At 41.4% G+C, this 12,589-nt stretch overlaps 1 protein-coding gene across 16 annotated transcripts in view; it reads left to right on the forward strand.

Annotated features, from left to right (window-relative positions):
* LOC124002853 (neuron navigator 1-like) overlaps window positions 1-12,589 on the forward strand; it is a 163,662-nt gene that overhangs the window by 95,293 nt on the left and 55,780 nt on the right. The window contains exon 1 of one of the 16 annotated variants that reach the window (XM_046310607.1): window positions 8,974-9,183. The exons of the other annotated variants lie outside the window; for them this stretch is intronic. Within the exon in view, the coding sequence (XP_046166563.1) occupies window positions 9,089-9,183 (95 nt within the window). The 5' untranslated portion in view covers window positions 8,974-9,088. Of the gene's footprint in view, window positions 1-8,973; window positions 9,184-12,589 lie in introns of those variants that run through there. 16 annotated transcript variants of the gene reach the window in all.

Here is a 12,589-nt window from a genome sequence, read left to right on the forward strand (position 1 = left end):
TGCCCCCTGAACAAGGCAGTTAACCCACTGTTCCTAGGCTGTCGTTCTGCCCCCTGAACAAGGCAGTTAACCCACTGTTCCTAGGCCATCATTGTAAATAAGCCTTTTTCTTAACTGATTTGTCTAATTAAATGAAAAATAAAGAAGGCAGACAGCCTTCATTAGCATATCAGGGCTAGGTTTATTTATTTTACGTATTTTTTTTTTAATTATCAAGGAAATCCCATTGAGACCAATACCTCTGTTGCAAGGAAGACCTGCATGTACACCAATCATACAACATTTACAAATACAATGTACCAAAAACATAAAAACCCAATATTTACAAGCCGTGTGTCCCTGTGATGTGGATGTTAGGTAAGGGAACTCTCCTGTACTGTCTGAGGTCTAGTCTGACTCATGGAGACTGCTTTGTTGCTCTTGTTTTCCAGCCCAGTGGTTGGACAGAGGACATTTCCACAGGGATATAGCTACAGGGTTCCAGTTTCAGATGGACTCACTGATGCATTTCAGAACCATTACTGTTTTACTGCTACTGTTAATGGACCTGCTTTGCTGAGCTGTACCTCCTTGCCTTGCCTTGACTTGCCGATGCCAAAACAATCCTGTTAGCTATGCCAGGGTTAATGTAAGATCAGTGATCTACTGGTGCAGTGCATCACTGTCTTTCTCATTCATCTATTGATTGAATAAGAGGATAAATGGACATAATACACTAACTGAACTGCAGGCTGAGCCGCTGGACACTGACTTTGATCCTCCGAGCGCCTCTTAGACACGTTTATGCCTTTTCTAATGCATTCAATTATTCCACTCCTCATGATGAAGTTCTTGAATATAAACTGAGTAATGAAAGTGCATGGACAAATTGTGCACAAATAGAATACAATATAGAAAGACTGTACTGGCTAGACACCATCTGCAGACAAATACAGCAATGAGACCCAAGCCATTGTGCCAATCCGTGGCATTGCCCATGCCATATCAATCCCCCTCACTCTGGACTCATTGTGCCAATCTGTGGCATTGCCCATGCCATATCAATCCCCCTCACTCTGGACTCATTGTGCCAATCCGTGGCATTGCCCATGCCATATCAATCCCCCTCACTCTGGACTCATTGTGCCGTCTGCTGGAATGATTGTGTCGTTGCACCATTAGGCTTTGGAGTCATTATGGAATAGAGATGTCAACAATTCTATTATTTAGGAAAATGGTTTGAGCTCTAATGATCTTTATCCAGGTTGTTGAGTCAAGTCTTTTTATGTAGCAGTCGCTTCCTGGATGCCTGAATGGTACTCCACATGGTAATCAAATCAAAAGTGTGGTCAAAGAGCAGGGAATATAGCTTTCTATAGCGTTCTACAACAGTGTCTGGATACCTGGTTTTTACTCTGGACTGGGCTGAAGATGAAAGCTTTTATTCCATAGTACTGTACGGTGTAGATGAAGAGGCTCAGCTGCCACCTATCAATATTTTAGCTGTGCTTTAATGCACTATCTCAGCCAATGCCAATTCTAGATTAATATTTAAGAATCATTCTGAGGGAAGGAAGTACAGTGCTCTATCTCTTGTACCCCTTTATGTCTCTCCCTCTCACCCACTCACCATCCCTCAAACCGTTTCATTTAGAACAACATTAAAGTCTCTCTTTTTAGACGATTAAAGGCAGGGGGTATACCTACTAATTTCAACTAAACATCAAACTTGGATTTGCAAAAATGTTAAGTAGAACAGACAGCTTTGCTCTCTACCTTTTGATCTGGTCCAGCAGGAAGAGCTGACAGACAGAGATAGATAAAGGCCACAGCCATATGAAGGTCAGGATATGAATGCAGCTTCCTGTCTGCTCTCATGCAACCTACAGAGAACAGCAGTTAACCAAAGCAAAGAGAGAACAGCACATGTTGTGTGTTACGGCCGTTGCCTACAGGTTCGTTCTCACTGACAGTGATATTCAGGGCTCAAACAGCTTGTACATATCCCAGTCAATACCGCTATGTTATTGAATGGTGAGTTATGACCTAAGCAAACATTTTGGAGAGGTTATTTCAGACACACATTTCAGCCATTTGGTCAAGAGGTAATGACAATATTAGTAGTCACACGTACACCTTAGTAAAGGTTACGTAGAGGATAGTTGACAGTTTGTTTAACAGCACTCTGAAATGCTCAGATAAACAGGAGACATAAAGCATGCATAGTACTTGTATTCATGCCTGTTATACTGCAGCACCTTTCAAAGGAAGCAGGAAATACGTCTCCTGGGAAGGGCTTTCCGTATGAGCATAATGTTTGAAAAGCTCTTCACAAATACAGTTATTATCTTTATTACAATAGAAATTCAATTTGATTAAGTTACAGTCGTTATGGATGAGGAAGGGATGATGGTCGCTGACTGAATAAACAAAAACAGCAACAGGGAAACAGATTTTTTTGATTAGATAATTTGTACTTAAAGATCAGGGTATGAGTATCAAGAGATCCAGGGAGACAACAGTTTTCTATTTTACTATCATCACCACAGTTAATCTGTTTGGGACATATCTTTTGTTTTCTCTTTGGACAGAAATCTTCCCATTGCCAGTTGTGTGGCTGATGCTAGCTGATAACAGATCTGTTGTGTGGCTGGTGCTAGCTGATAACAGATCTGTTGTGTGGCTGGTGCTAGCTGATAACAGATCTGTTGTGTTGCTGGTGCTAGCTGATAACAGATCTGTTGTGTTGCTGGTGCTAGCTGATAACAGATCTGTTGTGTGGCTGGTGCTAGCTGATAACAGATCTGTTGTGTGGCTGGTGCTAGCTGATAACAGATCTGTTGTGTTGCTGGTGCTAGCTGATAACATATCTGTTGTGTGGCTGGTGCTAGCTGATAACAGATCTGTTGTGTGGCTGGTGATAGCTGATAACAGATCTGTTGTGTGGCTGGTGATAGCTGATAACAGATCTGTTGTGTGGCTGGTGATAGCTGATAACAGATCTGTTGTGTGGCTGGTGATAGCTGATAACAGATCTGTTGTGTTGCTGGCGATAGCTGATAACAGATCTGTTGTGTTGCTGGTGATAGCTGATAACAGATCTGTTGTGTTGCTGGTGATAGCTGATAACAGATCTGTTGTGTTGCTGGTGCTAGCTGATAACAGATCTGTTGTGTTGCTGGTGCTAGCTGATAACAGATCTGGTGTGTTGCTGGTGCTAGCTGATAACAGATCTGTTGTGTTGCTGGTGCTAGCTGATAACAGATCTGTTGTGTTGCTGGTGCTAGCTGATAACAGATCTTTTGTGTGGCTGGTGATAGCTGATAACAGATCTGTTTTGTGGCTGGTGCTAGCTGATACCAGATCTGTTGTGTGGCTGGTGCTAGCTGATAACAGATCACTGACTGTTTAGTCTGTCCCAACTCAGGAACTACCATGGCAGATATCTTGTGTACCCACTGTGTACCCATGACATTTATTTACACACTCTTGCTCCTTCTATGTGTAAAATCTCGAAGGTTGTCACAATGAAAAAAAAAACATGAGGAAATAGGTTGCATGCAAAAATATCTAGCTAGCGTGGTTAATGTGATGATGATGATCCCCGAGACTATATTCATATTTTTGTATTTTAAAAAATGGGTAGGAGGGGTAAATTGATCCCGACCCGCAGTCCGCCAGTTGCCCATGCCTAGATTAAAGCCTGAACAAATAATAAATGAATCTCTGGCTTTTTTGTTCAGTGCTCCAACTTCTTTCTGTGTCAAATTAGTCATTTTTGAAGTTTTTCTTTGTAAGCCCTTTTGTTGGGGAGGAAACTTCTTGGCCCGCACAGTGCACCTCCCAAAGTTGTTGGCCCGTCGCTCCTCTGACCTGATGACATCACGTTGAGAATGCTCTGTTATTAATGAGGGGAGGGACCAGGATAACATTTTCCGAGGTTCCTCATGCCCTGCTGGAGGTTAGATTATGTTGTGGTTGACTTAGCCTTGTGAGTCATTCAGTACACAGAGTTAGTGAATGCTAGTCCAACCAGCCCATGCCTGGACTTTCCACCCTGGTCTCAGAAAGTGAATAATGTTTTAAAATAGGTTAAAAAGAATAGGCCAGGGCCCTCCAACCCTGTTTCTAGAGAGCTACCCTCGTGTCGTTTTACTCTCCAACCCTGTTTCTAGAGAGCTACCCTCGTGTAGTTTTACTATCCAATCCTGTTTCTAGAGAGCTACCCTCGTGTAGTTTTACTCTCCAACCCTGTTTCTAGAGAGCTACCCTCGTGTAGGTTTACTCTCCAACCCTGTTTCTAGAGAGCTACCCTCGTGTAGTTTTACTATCCAATCCTGTTTCTAGAGAGCTACCCTCGTGTAGTTTTACTCTCCAACCCTGTTTCTAGAGAGCTACCCTCATGTAGGTTTACTATCCAACCCTGTTTCTAGAGAGCTACCCTCGTGTAGTTTTACTCTCCAACCCTGTTTCTAGAGAGCTACCCTCGTGTAGTTTTACTATCCAACCCTGTTTCTAGAGAGCTACCCTCGTGTAGGTTTACTATCCAACCCTGTTTCTAGAGAGCTACCCTCGTGTAGTTTTACTCTCCAACCCTGTTTCTAGAGAGCTACCCTCGTGTAGTTTTACTCTCCAACCCTGTTTCTAGAGAGCTACCCTCATGTAGGTTTACTATCCAACCCTGTTTCTAGAGAGCTACCCTCGTGTAGTTTTACTCTCCAACCTTGTTTCTGGAGAGCTACCCTCGTGTAGGTTTACTATCCAACCCTGTTTCTAGAGAGCTACCCTCATGTAGTTTTACTCTCCAACCCTGTTTCTAGAGAGCTACCCTTGTGTAGGTTTACTATCCAACCCTGTTCCTGGAGAGCTACCCTTGTGTAGGTTTACTCTCCATCCCTGTTCCTGGAGAGCTACCCTCGTGTAGGTTTACTATCCAACCCTGTTCCTGGAGAGCTACCCTCGTGTAGGTTTACTCTCCAACCCTGTTCCTGGAGAGCTACCCTCGTGTAGGTTTACTATCCAACCCTGTTCCTGGAGAGCTACCCTCGTGTAGGTTTACTCTCCAATCCTGTTCCTGGAGAGCTACCCTCGTGTAGGTTTACTCTCCAACCCTGTTCCTGGAGAGCTACCCTCGTGTAGGTTTACTATCCAACCCTGTTCCTGGAGAGCTACCCTCGTGTAGGTTTACTCTCCAACCCTGTTCCTGGGGAGCGACCCTCCTGTAAAGTTACTCTGTCCAACCCCAGTTGCAACTAACCTGATTCAGTTTATCAACCAGTTAATTATTAGAATCAGGTGCAGTAGATTAGGATTCGAGTGCCCGGTTTCCCAAAAGCATTTTAAGTTTATCATAAAAACCTTCTTAGGATCATCTTTAAATATCCAAGCTGTTTCACTTGAAAACGCTTGTTATTTATCAAGGGGCTCAGACCACTTGTAGAACAGCTAAGTGCATCACTAGATAATTGTTTGCCCATCCACATCCATTTATACACAGAAGATCTCCGCTAAACATAGAATCAAGCTGTTTATCTGTTTCTCTATGACCAACGATCATTTCAGAATGTAGTTTACTACACTTTTAAAGTAGCGAATGTCTTCGCAATAGCCCACCGTGGCTCAGTTGATAGAGCATGGCACTTGCAATGCTAGGGTTGTGGGTTCCATTCCCATGGGGATCAGTATGGGAGGAAAAAAGGGTGAAAATGTATGCACTCACTACTGTAAATTGCTCTGGATGAAATCATCTGCTAAATGACTCAAATGAAAATAGTTTCAAGCAGAGGATAAAATGATCCTTTAAATGAATAGTGAGATGATTGCATAAAAAGGTAAACACAGTAGGCTACATAGTCCTATACATTTCAATCATATTGAAAGCACTTTCATGTTCATTCAATCGAGTTCTATTTTGCTAATTGTAGGCTACTGTCTGTAATTGTTGCCTCAATATATTTCATGATGGGTAGTGTGTTCAATGATGTGCCAAATCTGATTTTCTGCATTATTATAGGGTAGGCTAAGCATTCAAATAAGCCGCCTGGTTATTTGCAGACATATAGATGATAATATATCTCTAGGAGCTGATACGTCGTCAGTATTGAGGAATAATTATCATGTTACGGTAAGATATGAATGGTGAAAGCTGATCCAAGAACAGCCATGCAAATTTATTTCGATCCTATCACGATTGACACGACGCATTTAGCAAACATTTGGTAACACTTCATTTGAAGAGGTCCTTATTATTATATTACATGTGTAATTACACTGAAACAAGTATTGTAGTTAACTGTAAAAACCAATAGTTACACTGTAATAACAGCATGTAGCCGGTAGTAATTCAGGTCTGTAATTACAAAAGTGTTACCAGGCTTGTTACGAATGGGCAGGTTTCCACTACATTCACCAACTTACTGTTTTGTTTCTTCTCAGATGCATCCGATTCAGTAACAACTGTCACAAAGGTTGCGGCCCCTGGTGGTCAAGCTCGGTGTCCGATAGATTTTGTTCAATCGGCTGTCATTACTGACCTATGAATGTACATCATTGAAAATATATCTCCACTCAATGTTATTGCTAGCATTTGCCACCAAAATAAAGTGTACGATCGGGGTTAACTTGGTCATCAGAATAAACACACTGTTTCAAAGCATAGTGCATGTCATGTTTGCCTAAGTACAGTGTAATTACTAGGTGTTACACAGGATGTAGCTAGTTACAATGAAGTGTACCTTGAGGGGTACTTACTTGTTATTAAGGTGTACTCAAACAATACATTACCCACCCTTTCAACCTGGCCTTTAAAGCTTCTGGAAGTTTCACTTCATTTCTGTACCTTATTTTTACCAGCTGAACTAAGTTAACCCAGATGGTACACTTTAAAATTAAGTGTTACAGAATGTTCTTTCTGCGTGTTTTGAGAAACACATGTCCCATCTTTGGCCGTTGTATGAATGATCCATCCTCAAAACACTCATAACTCCATGTTCCAATGCTATCAGGAACCGGACCCGGGATATTAGCTCTCCATGAAACACAGTAGAGCCTTGGAATAGGCTGTGGAGCAGTAAGGATTTAGCTCCAGGAACACAGTAGAGCCTTGGAATAGGCTGTGGAGCAGTACGGATTTAGCTCCAGGAACACAGTAGAGCCTTGGAATAGGCTGTGGAGCAGTAAGGATTTAGCTCCAGGAACACAGTAGAGCCTTGGAATAGGCTGTGGAGCAGTAAGGATTTAGCTCTCCAGGAACACAGTAGAGCCTTGGAATAGGCTGTGGAGCAGTAAGGATTTAGCTCCAGGAACACAGTAGAGCCTTGGAATAGGCTGTGGAGCAGTAAGGATTTAGCTCCAGGAACACAGTAGAGCCTTGGAATAGGCTGTGGAGCAGTAAGGATTTAGCTCTCCAGGAACACAGTAGAGCCTTGGAATAGGCTGTGGGGCAGTAAGGATTTAGCTCCAGGAACACAGTAGAGCCGTGGAATAGACTGTGGAGCAGTAAGGATTTAGCTCTCCAGGAACACAGTAGAGCCTTGGAATAGGCTGTGGAGCAGTAAGGATTTAGCTCCAGGAACACAGTAGAGCCTTGGAATAGGCTGTGGAGCAGTAAGGATTTAGCTCTCCAGGAACACAGTAGAGCCTTGGAATAGGCTGTGGAGCAGTAAGGATTTAGCTCTCCAGGAACACAGTAGAGCCTTGGAATAGGCTGTGGAGCAGTAAGGATTTAGCTCTCCAGGAACACAGTAGAGCCTTGGAGTAGGCTGTGGAGCAGTAAGGATTTAGCTCTCCAGGAACACAGTAGAGCCTTGGAATAGGCTGTGGAGCAGTCAGGATTTAGCACTACAGGAACACAGTAGAGCCTTGGAATAGGCTGTGGAGTAGTAAGGATTTAGCTCTCCAGGAACACAGTAGAGCCTTGGAATAGGCTGTGGAGCAGTAAGGATTTATTTAGCTCTCCAGGAACACAGTAGAGCCTTGGAATAGGCTGTGGAGCAGTAAGGATTTAGCTCTCCAGGAACACAGTAGAGCGTTGGAGCAGTAAGGATTTAGCTCTCCAGGAACACAGTAGAGCCTTGGAATAGGCTGTGGAGCAGTAAGGATTTAGCTCTCCAGGAACACAGTAGAGCCTTGGAATAGGCTGTGGAGCAGTAAGGATTTAGCTCTCCAGGAACACAGTAGAGCCTTGGAGTAGGCTGTGGAGCAGTAAGGATTTAGCTCCAGTAACACAATGGGTGTATTTATTGTAGCCTATTAATGTAGTGGTCTAAGTGAACATTAGCTGCTTCTCTGTGTTCTCATGCCTATTAAAGAAAGGTTCAATAAATGTTTTAAAAAACACACATATATATATATATATATTATATTATATTATATATATATTATATATTATATTATATATATATTCTCATCTCTCCTCCCTGGTGGTCCTCTGACTGAAGGTCAAGTAGGGAGGATACTCAGTCAAGCTGTCTTCCTGGAAGACAGAGACAGACAGACAGACAGACAGTGAGGCGGTGTCCCTTACCGCTCCAGTGTTCCAGCTTAGCAGGAGGGGGAGCAGAGAGAACTAAACTTAGCCCGGAGAGAGTATATAAAGAGCTTATAGTCGGTTATATTGATTAGATTTATATCCTCTGAATATTTTAAGCGTATGTAATGTTGACATATATGGCCTACAGCAAGTCAAGGCACCCCCCTAACTTCCAGATTCATTCTGTACAATTCTTAATTATTAAAATATTATCTGTACATTTGATGTATATATGTGCCATGTCATATCCATGTTAACCCTAGAGGGCAATATTCAAGGGTTATTGAACGATTAGTTTATTCAAGTAGCTATAATGTTGGTGTTGATGATATGATGTGTGTTTACATGTGGCAGTTTTGGGAACAGCTGTTAGCCATCAGGAGAGGGAGAGTAGGGGGGGTCACTTTTTAGCCTCTTACTTGGGGGTGTTTCCCAACTGGTTCGCAGTCCTTACTGTATAGGGAATAGGAGGTTGCTGCAATACCGATTTGAATGGAGCGTTGAGCCTTCCTTGAGGCTTCATGACGTTACGTGATTATTTTTCTTCTAAATGCTTTTTTATGTCAGAATTGCGGGAAAATGAGCGGACGTGTGCTAATTGGGAAAGTGCCGCCAATGCGGCAGCGGACTGCGCCCGGTGCGAAAAGGACAATACATTTTACTTCGGGTCCAAGGTAGGCACTAAGCGATTATGATTATAACAATACAGAACAACGTGTAACACCATCAGACGATGTACTGTAGCTCTGTAAATTATTCTCAATACTGTGAATGCATGGAATTTGAAAGGTGTGTGTATGACTCAAGAGTTGACCAATGAACTTTTTAGAATGTATCCATTGTAGCTTGCTAACCTGACGAAATGATGGGAATTAGTATCCATTGTAGCTTGCTAACCTGACGAAATGATGGGAATTAGGCTGGCAACTGTTGAAAAACAAACAAAAGCATTGAAAAGAGACTTTGAAAATGTTTTTTTTTCTAATTGAAAATTATGTGAATTTTGTTATGTTATTGAATCAATCAACTGAAATGCATAGTTGCAGTTTAAAAGAAAGAAAACACTCATCAGTTTATTTTATCTATCCACGGCAGCTTTCCCATGGGACATTTCGAATTTTGATATTTTTTTTTACCTGCTAATGTCATAGAGTTTTGATAAAAAATACTACCTTATAGGCTATATAAATACTGACATTTTCAAAAAAAAGGATATATCTGTATATAGGCTACCTGCTGGGTCAATTGTTGAAATGGATTTAGAGCAAGTGACTCAGAGGCAGACAGTCAACATTCTTCTTATTAAGCAAAGCTCTATACTTTGGCAAGTAAGCACTGAGGTCTTGTTAGATGGAGAGTTGGCACTTGTTTTTCACAAGCAATTATGGTATTGGTTAAAAGAACACCCTCCATGGTGGAATTGTGGCAACAGTACCACAGCTACAGTATCTGGGTAATGGAAGATTCATTGAGCGTTCAGCCACAGGTATGCGCTCCCAGGAGTTATGAACTGTGTTTTGCCTGGCTGTACTGTCTGCTGTACTGTCTGCTGTACTGTCTGCTGTACTGTCTGCTGTACTGTCTGCTGTACTGTCTGCTGTACTGTCTGCTGTTCTGTCTGCTGTACTGTCTGCTGTACTGTCTGCTGTACTGTCTGCTGTACTGTCTGCTGTACTGTCTGCTGTACTGTCTGCTGTATCTGTCTGCTGTACTGTCTGCTGTACTGTCTGCTGTACTGTCTGCTGTACTGTCTGCTGTACTGTCTGCTGTACTGTCTGCTGTACTGTCTGCTGTTCTTCTTTCAGTCCTTCTTTCAGGCCAAATACATACAGTGCATTCAGAATGTGTTCACACCCCTTTATTTTTTGCACATTTTGTTGTGTTACAAAGTGGAAATATGGATTGGATTCAAATGGATTCAATTGTCATTTTTGTCAACGATCTTCACAAAATACTCTAATACTCTGTCAAAGTGGAAGAAAAAAATCTAACATTTGTCAAAAATAAATGAAGCACTGATGTAATTTGATTAGAGAAGTATTCAACCCCCTGAGTCAATACATTTTAGAATCACCTTTGGCAGTGATTACAACAGTGACTCTTTCTGGGTAAGTCTCTAAGAGCTTTGCACACCTGGATTGTACAATATTTGCACACTGTTCTTTTAGAAATGCTTCAAGATCTGTCAAATTGGTTGTTGACCATTGCTAGACAACAATTTTCAGATCTTGCCATAGATTTTCAAGCAGATTTAAGTCCAAACTGTAACTCTGCCTCTCAGGAACATTTACTGTCTTCATGGTAAGCAACTCCAGTGAAGATTTGGCCTCATGTTTTAGGTGTATTTGGCCTTACTGAAAGGTGCATTTGTCTCCCAGTGTCTGGTGGAAGCAGACTAATCCAGGTTTTAGGTGCTTAGCTCCATTATATGTATTTTTTATCCTGAAAAACTCCCCAGTCCTTTTTATTCAGGACAAAAAGTGAATTGCTTTGCCACATTATTTGAGGTATTACTTTTGTGTTTTATTGCAAACAGGAAGCAAGTTTTGGAATATTTCTATTCTGTACAGGCTTCCTTCTTTTCACTCTGTCAATTAGGATAGTATTGTGGAGTAACTACAATGTTGTTGCTCCGTCCTCAGTTTTCTCCCGATCACAGCCATTATACTCTGTAACTGTTTAAAGTCACCATTGGCTTCATGGTGAAATCCCTGAGTGGTTTCCTTCCTCTCTGGCAACTGAGTTAAGAAGGAGGCCTGTATCTTTGTTGTGAATAAGTGTATTGATACACCATCCTAAGTGTAATGAATAACTTCACCATGCTTTAAGATATTCAATGTCTGCTTTACCCATCTACCAGTAGGTGTCCTTTGCAAGGCATTGGAAAATGTTGTGGTTACATCTTTGTTTGAAATTCACTGCTCGTCTGAGGGACCTTTTAGATAGTTGTATGTGTGGGGTACAGAGATGAGGTATTCATTAAAAAATAATTCCACACAGAATGAGTAGATGCAACTTATTACGTGACTTGTTAAGCACCTTTTTTCTGAACTAATTTAGTCTTGGCATAACAAAGGGGTTGAATACTTATTGACTTATTGAATTGTTTTTTATAAATTGTATTATTAATTCATAAACAAATTTCCACTTTGACATTATGAGGTATTGTGTGTAGGCCACTGACAAAAAATCAAAATATTATCAATTTAAAATGATTAAAATAACACAACAAAATCTGGAAAAGCAAGGAGTGTGAATACTTTCATAAGGTCCTGTATTGGAGGTGCACTTGATTTAGCTTGGAGTTTGCACTTTTGGAGCTTTCCTATTGTTTCTATATATTGGACAATCTAAATCAAGTGCAGCTAAAGTATTTGGGATTATATGACACAGGTCTGGTTGTTTCAAGGACTTGACCATTAATGGTTTACGCACCTTTAACTATCTCGTGATATCTATTGGATCCACATGTTACCACACACATCAATAGTGGGACTCTCCAATAGTGTGGTGCAGCGACAGTGGCTTTAAACCTGTTCAATGTATCCCTGTCTACAGTGGGGCAAAAAATTATTTAGTCAGCCACCCACTTAAAAAGATGAGAGAGGCCTGTAATTTTCATCATAGGTACACTTCAACTATGACAGACAAAATGAGGGAAAAAAATCCAGAAAATCACATTGTAGGATGTTTAATGAATTTATTTGCAAATTATGGTGGAAAATAAGTATTTTGTCACCTACAAACAAGCACAGACCTGTAACGTCTTCTTTAAGAGGCTCCTCTGTCCTCCACTCGTTACCTGTATTAATTGCACCTGTTTGAACTTGTTATCAGTATAAAAGACACCTGTCTACAACCTCAAACAGTCACACTCCAAACTCTACTATGGCCAAGACCAAAGAGCTGTCAAAAGACACCAGAAACAAAATTGTAGACCTGCACCAGGCTGGGAAGACTGAATCTGCAATAGGTAAGCAGCTTGGTTTGAAGAAATCAACTGTGGGAGCAAATATTAGGGAATGGATGACATACAAGACCACTGATAATCTCCCTCGATCTGGGGCTCCACGCAAGAAC

This window comes from Oncorhynchus gorbuscha, linkage group LG18 (assembly GCF_021184085.1).
Source record: "Oncorhynchus gorbuscha isolate QuinsamMale2020 ecotype Even-year linkage group LG18, OgorEven_v1.0, whole genome shotgun sequence".
Classification (NCBI taxonomy): Eukaryota; Metazoa; Chordata; class Actinopteri; order Salmoniformes; family Salmonidae; genus Oncorhynchus; species Oncorhynchus gorbuscha.